The sequence below is a fragment of the Lontra canadensis genome, unplaced genomic scaffold, assembly GCF_010015895.1.
Source record: "Lontra canadensis isolate GAN:19392208 unplaced genomic scaffold, GSC_riverotter_1.0 scaffold3, whole genome shotgun sequence".
Classification (NCBI taxonomy): Eukaryota; Metazoa; Chordata; class Mammalia; order Carnivora; family Mustelidae; genus Lontra; species Lontra canadensis.
The window spans coordinates 45310624-45329573 of record NW_022630997.1 but is presented as its reverse complement, the minus strand read 5'-3'; the positions used below and the strand labels follow the sequence as shown (position 1 = coordinate 45329573).

At 54.2% G+C, this 18950-nt stretch overlaps 1 protein-coding gene across 12 annotated transcripts in view; it reads left to right on the top strand.

Moving 5' to 3' along the window:
• The window catches only part of COL13A1 (collagen type XIII alpha 1 chain), a 140542-nt gene that overhangs the window by 121124 nt on the left and 468 nt on the right, over nt 1–18950 (top strand). For 5 of the 12 annotated variants that reach the window (XM_032841367.1, XM_032841380.1, XM_032841381.1 and 2 more), the window contains 7 exons: nt 2803–2838; nt 5529–5582; nt 6733–6786; nt 7783–7818; nt 13447–13533; nt 14520–14597; nt 17330–17368. In XM_032841367.1, the coding sequence (XP_032697258.1) occupies nt 2803–2838; nt 5529–5582; nt 6733–6786; nt 7783–7818; nt 13447–13533; nt 14520–14597; nt 17330–17368 (384 nt within the window). The remainder of the gene's footprint in view (nt 1–2802; nt 2839–5528; nt 5583–6732; nt 6787–7782; nt 7819–13446; nt 13534–14519; nt 14598–17329; nt 17369–18950) is intronic. The other 7 variants (XM_032841414.1, XM_032841391.1, XM_032841375.1 and 4 more) reach the window with 4 other exon arrangements.

The following is an 18950-nucleotide window of genomic DNA, read 5'->3' as shown; positions in this document are numbered from 1 at the left end:
ATTCTCTGCTCCCAGCATGCTAAGGCCACTCAGTCTCTTGTCTCAGGCTGCCCTGAGATCAGACCCCAGGTCGGGGCGAGGGGCTCCCTAGGAGGCAACTACATTTCCAGATGTGGGCGCCTGGCCTGGGCAAATCTTTTGCTCCAAGCTCCCGTGGATTCATGGCCCCGTCACTGCCTCCCCTGTGTCCAGGACCATGTCCTCTACCCCCACCTCCCGGAGCCCTGGGTTTCCTTCTCCCTCATCCCTCAGTGGGGCTGGCACCGCTTGCTTTCCGAGAGCTGGAACAGATGTCAGGGATCCATCTGCTCATTTTACTGAGGGTCCCAGAGAAGAGAGAGTCACTTGAGGTCACATATGAAGTCAGTGGTCAGGCCACACCAGAGGCTGCTCCTTCACTGAGGCCACTGCCTCACGAAGGGGCTCATTCCAGCCACTGGGGCTTCCTCTGTCCTGGGCGCAAGGCCAGTTCCCACCCTGGGAAGCCATAAAGATCAGGAGAACAAAGAGCAGCCCAATTACCCCAGCTTGGCAGAGACTGAAGTTCTGGTTAAAATAGTCACAGCAACCAAACAGCGAGAGCAAAAGGTATGATCACATCCTCATTAGTGCATCAAATGTAGGACATTTAAGGAGCTGATGTGCCTGGCAGACTGTAAGGAACTGATGACTTTAACAGACATTTTCCCATGTCTTAAGCTGTGTCCAGAATATTTAAGTACTCATTACTAGAGAAGAGCCTTCCTGCCCTGACTCCACCACAGATCTCTCATCCGCCTTCACGGCCCCAAGGCCCTAGTGAACGCGGGAGAATTTAGTCAAGGCTCAAAATGCAAATGGCACAGAGATCAAACAGGTTATATAAACAGAGAATGTGCCTGGTGTGTCTTTAAGTTGTCAACTTTCAGTAAAGGCATGGGTGCAGAGAAATATTTTTGCTAGCTTCAGAAAACAACCGAGCGAGCATCTCCACAAGCGGCAACGAACGGGGACGTCAGGGATGCAAGAGGGAGTAGTGGGGACTGGGGAGCACTGGAAGCCAGGCGTCCCTTCTTAAGGAGAGAAACTGACTATTCAGCTGCCTGTCGTCTCAGGGGAATGAGGGGCCAGTATTTCCAGATGGTCTCATTTTTCCAAGGAAGTTGAACATCTGGCATTTTATGTGAAATCTCCCCATTTTCTAACATTAAATCAAAATTACTTGCAACTCCACAGACCACGCAAAATATGTCAGTGACCCACATATGGCCTGAAAACTGCCAGTCCGTGCCCTCTGCCCCAGATCTCTTGAGAAAACTCGGAATTGGTACCCTCTGCCCCAGATCTCTTGAGAAAACTCAGAATTGGTACTGCATAGGCCAAGTTTGTGACTACTTAGTTAAAGTTCTGATTTTCAGCTTCACCTCCATAGTTTATGCCATATAGTAGCAGCCTGTTTTTCCAGAACATTCTATGGAGTCCCTTCTGTTGGCCCTATGGAAGTGGTTCTCAGTGCTGGCTACATACTGGAGTTGCCTGGAGCTTGTCAAACATGCCATTACTCTGGCCTCCCTGTTGGAGACTTTGGTTGAATTGAGGTGGGAGAGGGCCCAAACATCTCTATTATTTCATGTGCCCCCCAGCCAGGAAATGCTGATCTTGCCCTAGAGTGGAGAACCTGGGCTCCCTAGGCCAGGAGTCAGGATCATCCCAGAACTTCATGATCCTAAAACTGAGAAGGAAGTCCCTGGAGGATCCTACTACCTTTTCCCTGTCCTTCCTTGCCTGGGGCATTGCCCCACCTTTAAAACCCTGAGGCCTAGGCTCATTTCGGAGGCTCAGTTAGATGCCCTTTTATAAGAACTCAGTTCTCACTGGTCTAGACTGTCCCCACTGCCTTCTCTCTGGTTTGTCACATTGGAATCATTAGACAAATTTCCCTCTGGGTCTCCTAGGTGGGTCTTGGGGACAGCATCCCAGCCCAGCATTGGAGCAAGAGTTCCTACTGGCACCTCACAGATCACTGGGTGCTTCATGGCAAGTGGGTCCCCTGTCAGCCAGTTTACTCCAGAGCATACGTGGCCTTAGACCTCTGTCCCAGTCAGCTGCCCCCAAAGTCTTTTTCTCTAAGCGGGCCCTTGTCTGGGAGAACAGGAATGCACTGCGTTTGTCCTGAGCTTTGCAAACCACACAGTGCCAGCAAAAGGTCAGGCATCGTGAGGACTCACATCCCAGACCCCTGCCCACCCCCGAGCAGAAGCAGACCAGTGTCTACCCACATCCCCAAGCCAGGTGCTGTAACTCAGTACTGATTTCCTCAGGGTTCTGCAACCTTGGCCCGGTCTCCACAGCGGTGCAAAAAAACGCTAGGAAGACAGCCCACCCTCCACATCGGCTTGTCCCCCTGCAGGGAGACTGGTCCTGGGAAGGAGGCGATCCCTCTGTCTCCAGACATCTTTCCATGAATTCTCTTTCTGCGTCCCTTTTCCCGGAGCGCTGCAACCCCCCGGCAGAGGGATTTCTGAGAGGGGCTACCAGGAGAGAGGGGGTCAGAGGGCACAGAGGATGAGATGGGCTGTCTGCACTGCTCCCCACCAGCCTGCACGGTGGCTGGTCACACTGCCGCTCGGTGTCCGTTTTTGTCGGTTTCCATGTGAATATCATCACCTGTCCTCCCAAGCTTATTTCTCCCGTTTGTTTGATGACCAGCATTTGTGTCTGTCCGGAGTCACTGCTTCACTCACCTCTTCCCTCCCCGGTCCCTTTTTCTCCCTCCCATCCCTTCCCTCCCCTTCTTTCGGTCAAACTGTCCCCTTCGTCCAGGGAGCTGCAGGTTTGGACGGCAGGCCTGGGCCACCGGTGAGTGTCACTTCTCCGCTACCCCTCAGCCCGCCCCGCCCCCCGCCTGTGGCCCCTCTCGTCTGTCCCTGTCCCGCTGTGGCCTCGTTTTCCCAGTGAGTCCTGCCTTATTCCACCACCAACACCAGAAAGGTACCGTCTTTGCCCAGGTCAGAAATGCTTCTTCAGGCCTCTTGACCAAAGATGGGTGGCCTTCCTCCAAATTCCCCAGGCCATCGTCTGGACCCAGGGTCCTCAAGTCTGGGTCTCTGGACCACTGGATGTGGGATGGAGGTCTGCTCCCGCTGCACGGTCTCTGTTTCCAACAGAAGGCTGAGTACGGCCCGGGAGCCCAGCCCCATGGGCTGGGACCACGACTCATGCCCACCAAACGTATCTCTATGTGCCCGTTGTGCTGTGTTGTCTCCATGCTGTGAGCTCTGTCCATCTCCTGTCTGCCCACGAGGGCTTCCTAGTCATGTGCAGCCCCCTCCAGTGTGTACTGGGGTGATATTTCTAGGATCCTATGGGACAGTCCCAGCTTGGTGCTCTGCGGGCATGGGACCCTGCTTCCTGTGCTGCCCCAGCCGCCCCACAATTCAACGAAGGCTTTATGCAGAGCAAAAGAGGAACACATGGGCCCCCTCTTTCTCCATTCTTTCTGATTCCAGAAAACAGGCATCACCTACTCAGGACTAGAAAGCACCTGGCCCTTCTTCTTGGGACAAATAACTGAAGCATCAGGAAAAATCTCTCCTCTCCTCTCCACCTTCCAGAGCGCCCCATGATGGCTTTAGGGATGTGGTGTTCCCACTAAAGCCTGGCACTTTCCCAGGGTCTAGGGAACCACTGACCATCAAGGGCCCGGAGGCTGGACTTCCCTGCCCAGGGGGGCCATAACCAGACCTATGTGTGTGCCCAGCCCCTTCCAGCCAGAGACTCCCAGCTTGGCCATTGTGGGACAATTTTGAGGCCCGGAAGACAAGGTTCTAATGAGCTGGCTGGGATGATACTCGAGTGATGTTGAATTTGCAGGGTTTCATTTATGGAGGGGAGGACAGGCCTAGAGGTGGACCTCACGACTGATGCTGGGGAGGACCAGGAGTAGCCCCACTCAGAGCCTCATCGTGCAGCCCGTGCCCTCACAAAGCTGAGGAGTAGACAGGCTGCGCCCAGGACCACATCCTTTCCAGAGCCCCTCCCCACTACGCCTTTGCGGAGGCCACACTGGAGATTTCCCATTCAGAGACTAGACCTCTTTTCCGGGCATCATTAGGGCTGTGCTCCCCTGCCCCCGAGCCCCTCCCTTTGCACCCTCCTCACACCTAGCGTGCCTTCCCCAGGGGACCAGTCAGGGCTATGGGGCCGACCTGTGGCTGGAATCAAAGAAGCCAAAACAGTCCTTCATTCGTGCTGGACAGAGGGGAGCCGTGCAAACTTGTAGATTCCGTCCCTTTTGGAACCCAGGTTTTATTTTTCTCCTTAAATCAACATCACAACCTTAAAGGAAAAGTTTTATGGGAAGAATAACCCTGCTGTGCCAATCCTAACATTTATTGGGGCCAAATGCGTGACGTGCGTTCATCCGTTTCAACCGGGCAGCGGCCTTGAAAGCAAACACTCGTGTCATCATCCCCCTTTTACAGAAGGGGAAACGGACCCTCGGAGAGCCAAGAAGCTTCTCTAATATCTCCACGTTCGTAGGCTTTCGAGGCTGGACTTGAAGCTGCCCAGTGACTCTACAGTGCTGTTCTCAGCCATGACCCTGATCAGGCTGCTTTCATTTCTGACATGTCCATCGTCTTCCCTCGTAGCTAGAGAGGGGCCATGGAGCACTTCTTATGGCTCTTTTTTTCCCCCTTTGTAACATAAATCAGCGTTTCCCCACTTGCTCACTGCCCACCAAGCAGCCCCATATCCTCAGGGCCTCATCTGAGCAGGAAGCCTAAACACAGAGGCAGAGCCATATAGACCTGAAGTCTAGACCTCCATCTAGTCGGGTGGAAATCAGGAACCTGGGGAAGGTGTTTAATTGCCGAGCCAGCCCGGCCCTGCCTCCAAGCCCAAGGTTCCAGCTGCCCTGACTCCCCTGGAACCCTGAGTCCGGAGCGGGTGGGACCCACCTCCCTGCCAGGCCCACACTCATCCCTCTCAGGTCCGGACTGCCCCGTAGGGCCGGGGAGCAGGGACAGAAGCTGAAGGCCAGGGTGGCCGGCAGTGGGGAAGGTAGGGTGAGCAGTGGCAGAATGACCCCCCACCCCACACCTGCCTCTGTGTGTGCGCATGTCTGCATTGGTCTCCATGGCATGAGCCCTCCCCACCCCCGCATGTGAAGCTGCAACAGCAACAGGTGCCAGCCCCACCCCCCCCAAGGCCTCCCACCCCTGCCAATCCCCCCCAAGCGCTTCAGGGAGCAAACCGAAGCAGCACTTATCCTACCATTTTCAGCCTTGGCAAGCTTGGTGGTGAAGCAAAAGGGTTTCCCTCCTCAAATCTGGCTCTGAGCAGGGGGAGGCCTCTCTGCCCGAGGCCCCCACCCCAAACAGGGAGACGCCCCAGTCCAATGACTGCCCTGAATGAGCCTGGCCTCGCCAACCCTGAAAATGGGCCTTTGGACCTTGCTCATCATCTCCAGCGCCGGGCGGGGCCCCCGGGGCTCCCCACTCTCCCGGCATTGAGCCTCTCACTTCTGCTTTCTTTCTTTTCCCCAGGGTACTCCAGGACCAATCGGAGTCCCAGGCCCAGCGGGACCAAAGGGCGAGAGGGTGAGCGCTCAGTGGCCAGAGAGCCTGTGCCCTGGGAGGGGTCCAGCACCCTGGCCCCACTGCTGGTCCTCGGCCCCCATCTTTCCCCCCAGACCAGCACACCCCCAATCTGTGGCCTCGCCTGGTGATCCTCACAGAAGCCCGTGGGGGAGCCAGCCGGCCTGGGTTGCTCACTTTATCTCTATGAGTGTACAGATGGACAGCTGCCTGTGCCCGGTCCCTGGCCACCCAGCGTCGGTCACGGGCTCTGTCTGGCCAGGCCCCAGGTGCTGCTGGGAGCAGATACACCTAAGCCTTGTGATGATTTAGGAGACAGCTTGGAATGGAGCGCCGGGTAGGATGAGAAAGTCCTGGGCAACATCAAGAAATCAGGAGGCCGGGGCGTTAGACCTGCTCCCACAGTCACGGTCTCCCATGGCGTGGGTGCCTGTGCGGTGCTGCTGGGGCGCTGGGTTCGGGGGAGGAGGAGGCCTGCGCATCCAGTCCAACTCTGCTTTTCCTGCCCAGCCCCAAGTTTCCGCACATCTGGGGTAGGAGATCACCAGAGGGCTGTGGGGGGGCGCTAGATGCGTGCGGGGCATCCGTGGCCCTTCTGTCCCCAGGGAGGCTCCATCCCCCTCGCTCACCTGCTCACGGACCACACCGCTGAGGGTGCGGAGGGTGGAGAGCTCCTGAAGAGGGGCATAGGCTTCCCTCCCGGAGATCACAACCGCTTTGGGGACGGAGATTGCTGCTCTCAGGATGACAATTTGGCCTCTCAGGAGGACGGAGATGGCTGCTCTCAGGATGACAGAAGAAAGCAAAGCTCTCTTTCACTCTTCCCCCACCTTCCCTGTCCGTGCTCATTTCTTGCTCCTTGTTTCCCCCCTTGGCTTCTGCTTGAGGCCATCTAGAACATTCAGGGCCCCGTACAGCCTTTCCAGAGGGCCTTGAGGGATGGGCTCTGCTGGAGGGAGGGTGAGGGGGGCCTCAAAACCCCCCACTGTGGGGAGTCCACACCAGTCACACCCTCCGCTGAGCCCTTGCTCCATAGAGGGCTCTTTGAAGGGACCAGAGAGGTTTCCCAGGTTTCCTACAAAAACAGAGGCCAGTGGGTGGAAGGTTGTTCCCACATCAGGGAGGGCTCATGGGTTTCTTTCTCCGGTTTCAGGGCAACAAAGGCGACCTGGGGATGACAGGACCAACAGGAGCAGCTGGGCTTCCTGTAAGTGTCATGCGACTGGGGCTTTCTGTCCCTCATCCCTACCCCAGCCCCCAACAGAAGCCCTGTCAGCAAACATCCAGAGCCAAGGATGAATGTGATTTCTGTGACAGAGGAAGCTGTCCCAAAGCCATGTGGTTGCAGAACTTTCCTGCTGGGCATGACTCGGGGCAAACCTGGGGACACAGGGTGGGGGTACCAGGTCCTCAGCCATGTGGCCCATCTGACGGGATGTAGTGAACACGTGTGAGCCCCTCCCACCACAAGTATCTGTGTTTGATGCAACAGGGGGTCCCATAGATGAACGTGCCATGGTACCCCAATGCTGTCGAGGAGAGGCAGAAGCAAAGCTGAATCATTATAATACAAGAAGGAGATGTCTCGTGACAGGGGAAGCCTTCCCGAGTGACTAGCTTCCCAGTTTGCAGCAGATTTCCTGCTGTGTCATTATGAAAGCGGACAGCCTGAGAGAGCCAGGACCTCTGTTTCCCATCCGCCTAAAGGTTGTACATCTGTTCACCAGCTCCACGCCTGGCTGCCCTAGCAGCTTTCTCTGGCCAGCCCCGGGCGGTCTTTGCCTTGTGCTGCTCCCCTAGCTGAAGTCATGGAGAACAGCCTGTACCTTGAAAGGGGGTATGAGCAGCTTTGGGGTCACTTTTCTAGCAAGAGCCTTTCAGAAGAGTTACAGAAACACTTCTGCCAGGAGAGTGCTCTGTGCTCACATAGAGTTCTCGGCACCTGCCACCCTTTGGAAGGAGCGGGCTAGAAGAGAAGGGCCACCAGCCAGGGCCTCCACTGCAGAGCAAAAAACCTGGAACTGCATTCTTGGCTTCACCCAGAACTCAATATAGTCCCTTTGTCCCCCTTTTGTAAAATGGGGATAATTAAGTCTCTCTCTGATGAATTAGATATCAGACCTTTCTGAGCCTGGAAGGAAGGCCAGGATGGCCATCCTGTCTTTTCTCATGAGCGTGTCTTCATTTCTATGATTTATTGCAGGGTTTACATGGACCACCCGGGGACAAAGGAAACCGGGTGAGTCTGAGCCCTTGCACTTCAGCTCTGGTTACTAATGTCTTCATGATGTGGTGGAATGATCAATTGGGGATTCCTGACCCAACATTGGCAAATATGGTTCTTCCTGGTAAATGATCCTAGATTAAAAGGCTCTGTAGTGAGGGGCTTACTCTGTAGTGCGGGGGCAGCCTGAGGCCTCATCGTGAAATGGAAGCCTGTTTCTTTTCCACGTGGCAAGGGGAGACTAAATCCCATTGTGGCCATAAGATTAGCATTGCCCTCCAGCAATGGGAGCTGTGTGCCCACTCTCTACGGCACCCTGCTAATAGACCCCTCAATGGTATTTTTAGACCCATCATTGCCTAGTTGTAGCCTTCTGAGACTTCATTTTGCCAGGCATCCCAGGCCACTGGTGAGAGACAAATACATTTCAGTTCCAAGCAAAAGCACACAGCTGTTTGTAAGCAGCCAACCCTTAAAAAAGGATCACAGCCATTATTTATCTTGTAAAGAGTCCACAGGACCATGAAATGAATTCTGCCTCCCGAGGTCCTTTGCTGTCCCTTTGGTTTCTGCCATCGTCCCCAGCACAGAGCTGTTGAATGTCCACAGCACCCACAGCCATGTGGTAAAATGGGACACATGCCACATATTGGACACGGGCCACATATGGGCCCAGCAGGGACCATTTAACTGCCTCTGACCCAGAGATGAGCTGTGGGTCCATTCACAGAATTTCTTATCTGCTGCTTCATCACAGCACTCCCCAGCGTGTGACCCACAGCACCTAGAGGACCCAACACATCTTTCAGTGGGTCATGTTGTCCAAGGGTCTCTGAGGGAGGAGAGGACGAGCAGAAGAATAGAGGGAGAGACAGGTAAGAACCACAGCAAAGTACACCGAGTAGGGGCAGAGCAGATGGCTCCTAGATCCCAGGTCCTCCAGCTGATCTTTGCACACTGATAACCATGTTCATGGATAGGAAGTGCCAGAATCTGTATGCTTATATCTTGCACCAGACCCAGTCTTCTCCATTTAAGGTATTTATTGAACCCTTCTCTGTTATTTATTGAACTGTCTTCTCGTGATCAAAGGAGCAAGACTGATACAAACTGAAGGCCAAGCAAAGCTTTATTTCGCGCCAAGCATCGAGAATCGAACTGACTGGGCAGGGCCACCTCTTACAGAGAGGACGACGACTCCCAGCCTCACAGACTAACTTTTATAGAGCAAAAGGCCATGTGGTTGAGCCTGGCCACACACAGGTGGCCAATGAGATTGCAACACACAGAGAAAGCTGCACAGTCATGCTAGGTCACACACGGGTGGCCTATTGAATTACAATTCACCCCATAGTGGCTATTTGAACTAGCCTATCACCTTGGTCAGAATTGGCACCCAAAAGGTGGGGCCCACACTCCTTGGTAGCTAGGGAGACAGTATGCGTGCTCCACTGATTGGATGTCTCCACCTGGCCCTACTCATCCCTGCATTCCGGCTCTGTTATCTCCACCTGACCTGACCTGCCCTTGTATTTGGGCTCTGTTATCAGGTACTGGTCGACCACATTTTACTGGTTTCCCAAACTTGCTTCTAAGTAAGTTTCTTGGGCGGGGGCAGGGTCAGTTTAAGTTTTATTGCATAAACAACAAAATCACTATTTAACCAAGATGAAATCACTCTGGCTAAGTAGGCCCTTACATTCTCTAGAGTTCAGTTCCTCTCAAGAAGAATTGAAATTCTTCTTCCTGGGAGCTGGTCAAAAGTAACTTGATTTTTTCCATATATTCTATAAAAGCAAGCAGAGTGACACCTGCCAAACTGTCCATGGAAGACCAAGTCTAGAAACCACTGGAATTATCAGACCTACTTCCAGGAATGTGCTGGCTGGGAAGGCAGGTTGGGAAGCCCACCTTCCTTCCTGTGCCATCAAAGAATTTAGGGGAAAAAAAAATTGATCATTCCACCTCTTAGCTGAGATACTAATCCCCTTTCTAACTTATTTCTAAAGTGTTCTGGTTCTCTTTATCATATTCAGTTAATACTTTTAAGCTATTTCTTAAGACTTTCTCAGTTGGCTTGTGGCAGTGAGCCATCTGAAGGCCTCAAAACCAGCAATGACCATGGTACCCCTGAATGTGGGGCAGGCAGGTGCCCTTGTCACAGGTGGAGGGGTAGCTGGCAGTGGGAGACACTGATTCCAGGCTCTGGGGTTGTTGAATGAGCCAGTGAGGCTGCAGGAATCAGCAGGAGAATATTTCTTCTCGACTTCTCCTTCCTAAGGCTTTATGAACCTTCCCCTGCCCCACCTGTCAATTAGAAATATGACTTTAGTAAAAGTCAAGTCCAGAAAACACTCAATTTGTGGAACCTGCTCTCCAGTAAACTGTAAGGATAACTGACTTATTCCAAAGAGCAGGTTTGAGAATCAAGGAACAGCTAGTGTCCTCCATTCGAGAGATCTGACTCTCAGGACACCAGAATGTCCTAGAAGAGTGCCCCTTGCGTCTCACCTCCCCGAACAGACCTCTTTATGCCACTGTCCCTTGCAGACCTCTTGAGGGGACATGTGAGGGTTTCGTAATAAAACCTTCAAAATGAAGGAGGTCCTAAGCAGAACCAACGCTTGCCACGGACAGGTCTTTTTCCTGAGGCCTGGGAGATCAGAATAGTGACACTTTGGTCAAGGGAAAAGACCAGAGGGGCTACTATGACATTCTAGGTAGAAGCCTGCTCGTGAAGGCCAAGCTGCAGGTGTTCCAAGCCCCAGGCCCCCACAGGGTGTGAGAAGGAGGCTGCCTGAGGCCCCTCTCAAACTCCACTCCATGTGCCACCAGGGCCCATTGGAGAGGCCCAGGTGGCTGCACCATAAGCCCGTTGCTCCATCTTCCAGTGGAAGGGGACACGGTCTTAAAACAATGCCTCTCTGTGACCCACCACACAACGGTCTTGGAGCCTCTTCCCCATTCCTGAGAGGAAGAAGGTCCTAGTCCTTGTAGTAGCCCACAAGTTCCAGAGCCCAGAATAGGCCATTTTCTAAGGGAACACACATGACCATGGAAAGACTGTCCTGGTCTTGTCACAAGGGACGCCATTCCCGGCCTCTAACAGCCCCAGGAATTTGGCCCAGGAGCCACATTTAGGATGAAAGAGTTCATCACAAGATAAAGGGTGCCCCAGGGGCACCTGGGTGGCTCAGTCAGTTGGCGTTGACTCTTGATCTCCGCTCGGGTCTCTTGTCTCCCGGTCGTGAGTTCAAGTCCGACGTGGAACCCACTTAATCAAAAGGGGAAGGGGGAGAAAAAAAGATAAAGGGTGGCATGAATTTGGCATTGGCATTGGAAAATTGGGTGGAGCAGCGGTAGTGCTCTCGCAAGCCAGCCAGCTGTAAGGTCTGCGTGCGTGCGTGCGTGCTGGCGGGGAGGGGGGTGGGGGTGGAATGTGCATGCATGTGAGTGTGAGCGGCCTGTGCTGCCTGGTCCCCCTTGCCTCCTTACCTCTCCGTCCTCCCTTATCTCTTTTGGCCTAGGCCGGACTCTTCCTTCCTTCTCTCCTTCAATACTTCTCTGCGCAGACGCACTGGCCCCATCACCAGACCCCACCCCCTCGTCTTTCCCTGCCACCCTCCCAGCCTCCACTCAGTTCCTCCGAAATCAAGTTATGTATCTGTATTTTATAAAGAAACCTCTGCTGCTTACTTTTATTTGCCCTTTCCCCTCCTAGAATCCCCTCTTTGCCCTGGCCTCTTCTGCCTCACTCTCTGGGGTGGGATGTACCTAAGGCTAGGACTCTAGCACCTTGGAAGGATGCCCACTTTAAAGCCATTTCCTGGGCCCTTCGGACCTGGCTCCCTATAGTGCAAGCTACAGAGCCTGAAAGTCAGGACCACCACTGCCGACCCCGTGTTGCCTGCGGACAAATCATCGGGGACCTGGAACCCCACTCCCAGCAGCTCCTGGGGAGCTTTGCCCACCCTCCAGACGTAGGCAACTGCATTCACTTTGACACTGTCCTGACCCAAGGAGAAAGAGGGACCCCATTGGTGAGAAAGTTTACACTGGGGCTTCCCATCCAAAGAGCTAGCAGATTTACTGGCCCCTGCTCAAGGATCGTTGACGCTGTCTGTTGTGTTCTTCCCGGTGGGCGTGGTTCAGAGCCAAAACTACCGCAGGTAACAGGCTTACACACGTGTCCTCCCGATCACATCAGTTTCCAAGGAAGCATCTGCACTTTAGAAATCTCACTCAGAACAATCCACTGGCAATTACAGGGAACCTCTGGAATCACGAAATTTGAGGCGTTTCCAAGGACTCAGATACGTAAGAAACGTTCTTGTCCTTGCCCCGCCCCCCAGGAACCTGCTGCCTTCCGCTACATGGACGCAGTAGCTGGCGGCACGCTTGGCTCCAGGACGGGCTCGCAAGAACTCACCACCGTCGCCACTGTAACCGTTGTGAAGCAGCTATCATTGCTGAGCACGGACTCTAGGCCACTATTAAATGGCACGGTTAAATGTGCACAAAGACATCACTACAAAGTTTTGAGGCAGGTGTTACGATCCACGTGGTGCAGGTGAAGAAAAATGAGGCTCGGAGAGATTGAGTGATTCCCAAAGGCACACAGCTGGTCACAGGCAGGACCCGCTCTGGCTCCAAGCTTTTCTTCTGATGCTGTGCTGCCTGCCTTCGAGGCCTTGTCCACCTCGAGGAGCACTGTGGAAGGCCCCCGCCGTGAGACAGTCAGCCTTCTGTAGCGGTGGAGAACCATCCCCAGAAAGACTCTCCATGGACACACTTGGCCTCTTTATAAGGAGACTCAACATGGGAAAATCCAAACTCAAGTCCATGAGGAAGCATTCCCCATAGCCTTTCTTGAAATGGAGAGTGACCCTAACACATACAAAAGGGGGTTCGATTTAGAAGGTGATGCTTACTGAAGTTTTTTGGAAACAAATGAGTTCCTTGAACCAAATCGCCTATATACAACCTAGCTGCCTCTGATTCAGACCAGAGACCAGAGACCCACATACAGTGGGAGGACCTAGCTGAGAGCCAGGGGCCGCCCAGGAGCCCTGGACACCTATGTACACATGTGTGCTGTACACTCACACACAAGCACACACTTGCACATGTACACGCTGTAAACACACACCCAAGCATATACATACACACATATGTGCATTCACACATGCACACGCACACACACACACACACACACACCCCAAGGCTCTAAATAAAATCATCTCGCCTCCTAATACAAATGTCAAAGGGATGAAAACCAACAGGGACCAAAGTTGGCAGGTCAAAGTCTTTAAAAAATGGACCCTCCGAGAGAAAATTGGCCCTGAGTAGCCTCCTCTTGCCTTTCCTTCCACCTCCAGCTCTGAGCCCTACTGCTCCCGGCCCTGAGGTCTTGACTTCCTCCCCTGGCCCCCTGCCCACCAGTGTTAGCCACCGGTCCCAGTTTCTAGAAGGGTTGGGGGTGGCTGCTGACCTCAATCCTATTGGAAAGAATATCTTCATTAAGTGATGCTATTTTTCCCTTCTTTAATTTTTTTTTCCTTTTCTGTTTCTAACCTTAACACATGAAGGATCCTAAAGTTTTGATGTTATTTTTTTTCTCTCGGACTAAACCATTATTTACAGGGGGAGAGGGGGAAGAAAGGCTCTAGAGGGCCTAAAGGGGATAAGGGAGACCAAGGAGCGCCTGGATTAGATGCCCCCTGCCCGTTGGTATGTCTTCATTTATCACTTGCATTGTTCTGGGTTTTTCCTTGAGGTTTGCAAGCCGGAAACCAAGAAGGCAAATAAGCTAGGATGAGGAGGGGATGTCTGCACTGATGTTACCACATCTGTCCGTGCACTTGGTACCACATCTGTCCGTGTACTTGGCAGGAATTCTGCCTGCGGGTTGCTGGTGCCCTCAAATCCCGGCTGCAAGGCATTCTGGCAAAATCCTTTTCCTTTGAGGATGCAGGACAATTGATGTGTGGAAAGAAACCACCCCCCCCCATGCCTTTCCCCCCCTTAGGCAGGGGATTTGGAGCAGGCCTCTGCCGTTCGCTCCAGAAGAGCTCTGGAACCCACTGTAGCATTTGTAAGCTACACATTTGCCTTCTTTGTTTCATGGCCACCTCTGTGGCTAGCAGTCCACACTGTTGGAATCCTCTGTCAGGATGCAGGACACTGAGATCCGTGTCTCCCCGGGGCCGTCTAGGCACTGGATGGGGTAGAACCAGGCCAGAAAGGGGGCTTTTAAAATCGAGCCTCCCTGTGCCCACTAGCCATGCAACGAAACCTGTGAAGCCGCAGACTGCCTTCAGTAGACAGAAACCCCCGCCCCCGGGAAGCCCCCAAACAAGCTTATAAGGAATGGTTTGTGGCACATTAGCCCGGCTTCCCAAGTGCCCTCACAAATCCGCGTGAAGGTTCTGAAAATTATGATACGCTAAATTTGAAGTTCATCTGAGTTCGTTCCAAGTGAGTCTTGAAACGGAGAGGGGGCCAGCTGTACGCGTGCCAAAGCTCGGCTCTCAAGGGAGCCAGAGAGAGCACCACAGCTGAACCTGGCAGTGGGAGTCCGGTGGGACTGGGGCCCTGCTTGCAGCCGCCTCAGGGGTCCTGCATCCTGGCTGGGGTGGGACTTGGGCCTCTCCGCTCCACAGTCGGAGCTGGCCAACCTTGACCTAAATAATCATCGTGGTTGGTTTTGTGAACAGGGACACCGAGGTTTTAAAGGAGAAAAAGGGGAGCCGGGGTTACCAGGGCTGGACGGACTGGATGCCCCATGCCCATTGGTATGGCGTCACCCTCCCCTGCCTGCATGGCCGGTTCCGGCTTCCCCACGTGTGTGGTTCTCGCCCGCATGCCTCTCTGGCCGCGCCCACCTTCCCCCCACATCACCTGCCCCTTCTCATTGTAGACCCTAAGGGTCACCCTGCTACGGCCGGTCCTCAGGGGCTCCCGCATGCCCCTCGTGCATCCCAAGTTTGCCGAGATGTTTTCTTGGCCTCCGCCTGCAGCTGCTTCAAAAGCACCCTCCCCTTCATGGGAGCCTTCCCGCCCGCCCCCCTAAGCCAGCTTTGGCTGCATCTGATCCTCCTTTCACAGCTGCTTCTAGCCATCCTGCCCCCAGAAAGCAAGCTAGGGAAGTGGAGTCTCTGGATGGATTCTTAGCAACCGTGACTTCTCTTCCTTCACACACTGCAGTTGCTTCAGCAACAGCTCCCGCTGAGCACCCAGCAAAACTGAGACGCTGAGCCAGTCCTACACTCCTTCCTGCTCCATCTCTCCAGGCAGCAGGGGACCGATGGGCATGCTCCTAAACACGGGAGACGGAGAGGTTCTAGAACGGACGTAGAGGAGGGCGTGGGGTCGCTGCCCCGGTGATACCACCAGAACCAGGGAATGGTCCAAGAGCAGGATTATCGATGCTACAGGGCTCATCCCTTTTGCTGAAACCCTGGAAAACACGAGGAGATCCTCCCTTAGATTCCCCTTCTTCCATCTTTAGATGGTTCCCCTCCAGCAAGGCTGGAAGAGAATGGAAAGGTTGAGAATGTCGTTGAGGAACAGAAGAGAGGAAGTGGGGAGGCACTTAGGAACCCTTTCCAAGAGTGTCCCGGCGGGGTGGTCACCGTGCAGCTTGCGCTGCGCTGCACTGGGCCCCGGCCCTTTGGGGAGGAACATTCTTGCCCCCACTGCCATCCTTTCACCTCGTTGCAAGGGGAGCACATGATGGTGCCTCATTCCAAGGCCATGGGTTTAAATGGTTCCTGCCCTCCTAAATGTCCCCAGGAGGCCTGGAGTTCATGGAGCTATTTTCATACAAGTAACAGTCAGACAAGGACTCCCAGTCCCACATCCCGCCCCAGTGTCCCATGATAGAGACTTTTTAGGACCGGTATATGCAACAAAAGAAGAGCACAGAGTAGATTGCTTGCTGTTTCCCCACCGCTGAAACCCCCGCTCGCTGCCCCCACTTCCCCACTGCCCTGCCTGATGAACCCGAGCAACCATGGGACTCCCGGGTCCCTCCCGAGCACCTGCATCAACCCCCAGTCAGATCTCCTCCCGCCTCGTGCCTCCCACGGTCTGACACCTCGAGTTCTGCCAGCTGCAGCCCCAGCCACCGGCTCCTCTCTCCCATGCTCCCACTTCCCGCCTTGCTCTCCTGCGCCGCCCCCCCCCCCACCACCGTCATGTGCCAATGGGAATGCCGCTGTGGCCCGCGGAGGCTCCTCTCCCTTCCAGAGTCCTTGTGAAAGGATGCACCGTGGTGGGCTGGGGAAAAGGGCAGAAGGTCTTCATGAGGCCTCAGAATGCACCACCTCCTTCTGCAGGCCCTCCACGACCCTGGAGGACAACGAAGGTCATCTTTATTTGATCCTTAATGAAAAACCGTGTTTCTCACCATTGCTCCCGTGCTGTGTTTTTGTGGACGTAGGGTCAGGGGGAGCTAGCTTAGTACAAGATAAGTAGACTGCTTCGGCCCTCTATGTCGGGCCAGCTGCCTGCTGAACGCCAGGTGAGCGGTTTAGGCACCTGTCATGGTGCTGAAATTGGTCTGGGGCGCAGAGAGCTCCTCTTCAGCTGCCTCTGGACTGACCACTGGCTCTGGTCCCTGAAACCTTGTGTCCATCCCTGCTGTGCCCTGAAGTGTGAATTCTAGAATCTGGGCTGCAATTCTAGTAGACACAGACTGAGAACCAGATCTTTGCCCCACTTCGGCCCCAGCCTCCCCACTTTGTCTTACGAAAGTTCCGGGCTCCCCAAAGGGTGTACCAGTGAGCCCGGGACATCAGGGCCCCAAGAAGACTCAGGTGTTCCAATAGGGGCTGCCCGCAAAGAAGACAAACGGCACACAGTTTGATTCCCATCCTCCACTCCATCCCCCCCCCCGCCAAATTCCCAGCAATGGCTAGGGCCGTGCCATGGGGCCAGCGTCACCTCGCTGAAGGCACCTCAGAGCCACATGACAATACCTGTGAGTGAGGTGGCTTGCCCCTTTGTGTCTCGTCCTCTGCCTTATTGATGATCATCACATGGGCCACCTAGACTTCCTCTTTCTACAGATAAGGAAAAGAGGAACTAAGATAGTAGGAGAGCTGGGGGCCCCCTAGTGGCCATTTCATACAGACATGCCTTACCAGGTTTTACAGAGGAAGACACAGGCTACCAAGCGCTGAGCGACTTATCCAAAAGGGCCTAGTACTCAGTCCAGCCAGAGCAGAAACCCGAGGGGCTTAGGGCTGTCCTTAACAGGTTAGGGCTGACCCCACAGCCTAGGGCAGCCCCTCTTGGTGGTGCACTAAAACTCATGGGGCACTAGTCAATGGGAAGTCTGCCTCCCTTGCTTCCCAGCCCCTTCTGAGGCTCTGCCCTGCGGCAGAGAAGAGAAATAGACAAGAGGTGGGCTGTATCCTGATACGCTGCCGCAGGGTGTGTGGCCCTTGTCCCCCCTCCCCATCCCGCCTGCTTGGGGGGCTGTCTCAGAATCTGAGCCATCTGCCTTCCTTCCTCACTGCAGGGCGAAGATGGCTTGCCAGTCCAGGGCTGTTGGAACAAGGTAAGGCTGCCGGGCGGTTTGCAGTGCCCCGGGGGGCACAGGCGTACTTGTGGCCTCCTTCTCAGGGGCGTTCAAACACGTGCAGTTTCCATCCAAGGCCTCTCTGCAAATGGCGTGGGTCGAGAAAGGAACGCTCCTCAAGGCAGGGTGCCCACGAAGCGTCCCACACACTGCATGCACTTAGAGAACTTTTTCAAAATGCTTTTTAAGGCGTCGGCAGACCCCAGGGTCTGGAATTTCCATGTAGCCACACGGTTGATATCTTTATGCTTTGTGTGCTTAATTTCCACAGCACCTTTCCTCCGAGGACTGCTAGACCACGTTTTTAAAATTAGTTATCAGTAGCTGTTCTCCCAGTGTTCACACGAGGTCATTTAAGGCATCAAGCCACATGATGACGTTTATCCAGATGTAGGCAATCTGCCAGAAGGAAGGAAAATGTAGGAAAAATGCCAGAAGTATGATGCATCTTATAGATTATTTAAAAAGAAAAAAGAAAAACCTGCATATTTTGTACAGAAAACACCAACCTCCTTCCCTTTACTTAGACTATACACTGGCTTCCCTACTTCCTCATGGAGACTGGCTGGCTCACCACTCTGCCCTTTCCCTTGAACTTAAGCGGCCAGAGCTTCACGCTAGCACACAGCAGTCCTGCAGCCCAGCCCCTCCCGGGGTCCCAGAATTCCTACCAGCTGTGAGTTTTCCTTCAATCACCCCACTTGGTCAGGGCCCCCGGGGCACGGGGCTCCTCCACTTGACAAAGGCCATCGGCTTGCTAATCCAGTTTGCTGGCGGGTCCGGCAAAGGTACAGCTGCCGTGCCGCTCACCTTCCGTCCGCAGCCCCCCTCCAGCTTGCTCCCGCTGACATGTCTTACGGCCCTCACCTCATGGTCTCCAGGTGTTGGGTTGTCCTCAGAAAAGGGCCAGAGACCCGAGCATGTCCAAGAGCTGGTGCTTAGCTCATTGAGCCCTGTCTCAGTGACAGCAGACGCACACTTAGGGTCAGACGGGGCTCCTCCGTGCTAAATGGCCAGCATCTCATTAGTTCACAGGATTGAGTTAAAAGTAGTGAACCCACCAAGACCCCAGGCCCAGGGCGGAGGCCCTGCACACCCAGGCACCCAAGGCATCCCTGACCACAAAGAGGGAGAGCTCGGTATCAGGGAAGAGGCCACCCTGAGAATCTGCCCCTCATCCCCTCGCTGTATTCCCCTAGACCTGGTTAAAACTCCACAGACGCAGGAAAGAGGCAAGTGGAAGGATGTTTGCAAGATTTCCTTCTTGGAGGTTGCGGCTGATGGTTAGGAGATGGGAGTGGTTGAGCTCAGCAGGGGAGGAACAGCTATACTATGGAGGGCTAGAGCTACGGTGTCTTGGGGTCTTGGGGAAGCAGCCCCAGAGCCTCCTGTCTGTTGGTTCACGCCTTAAATTCAGTCTGGGAACATGCAGTAATTCATTCTGCAGCCGGGCCTCGCCAGGCTACATGGAGGGCAGGTGCCCTCTAGTGTCCGCAAAGGGGGTGACAGGAAGACGAAAGTGATTTTCTGCCTTTAGGGTGCAGACAGCAACAGGGCTTTC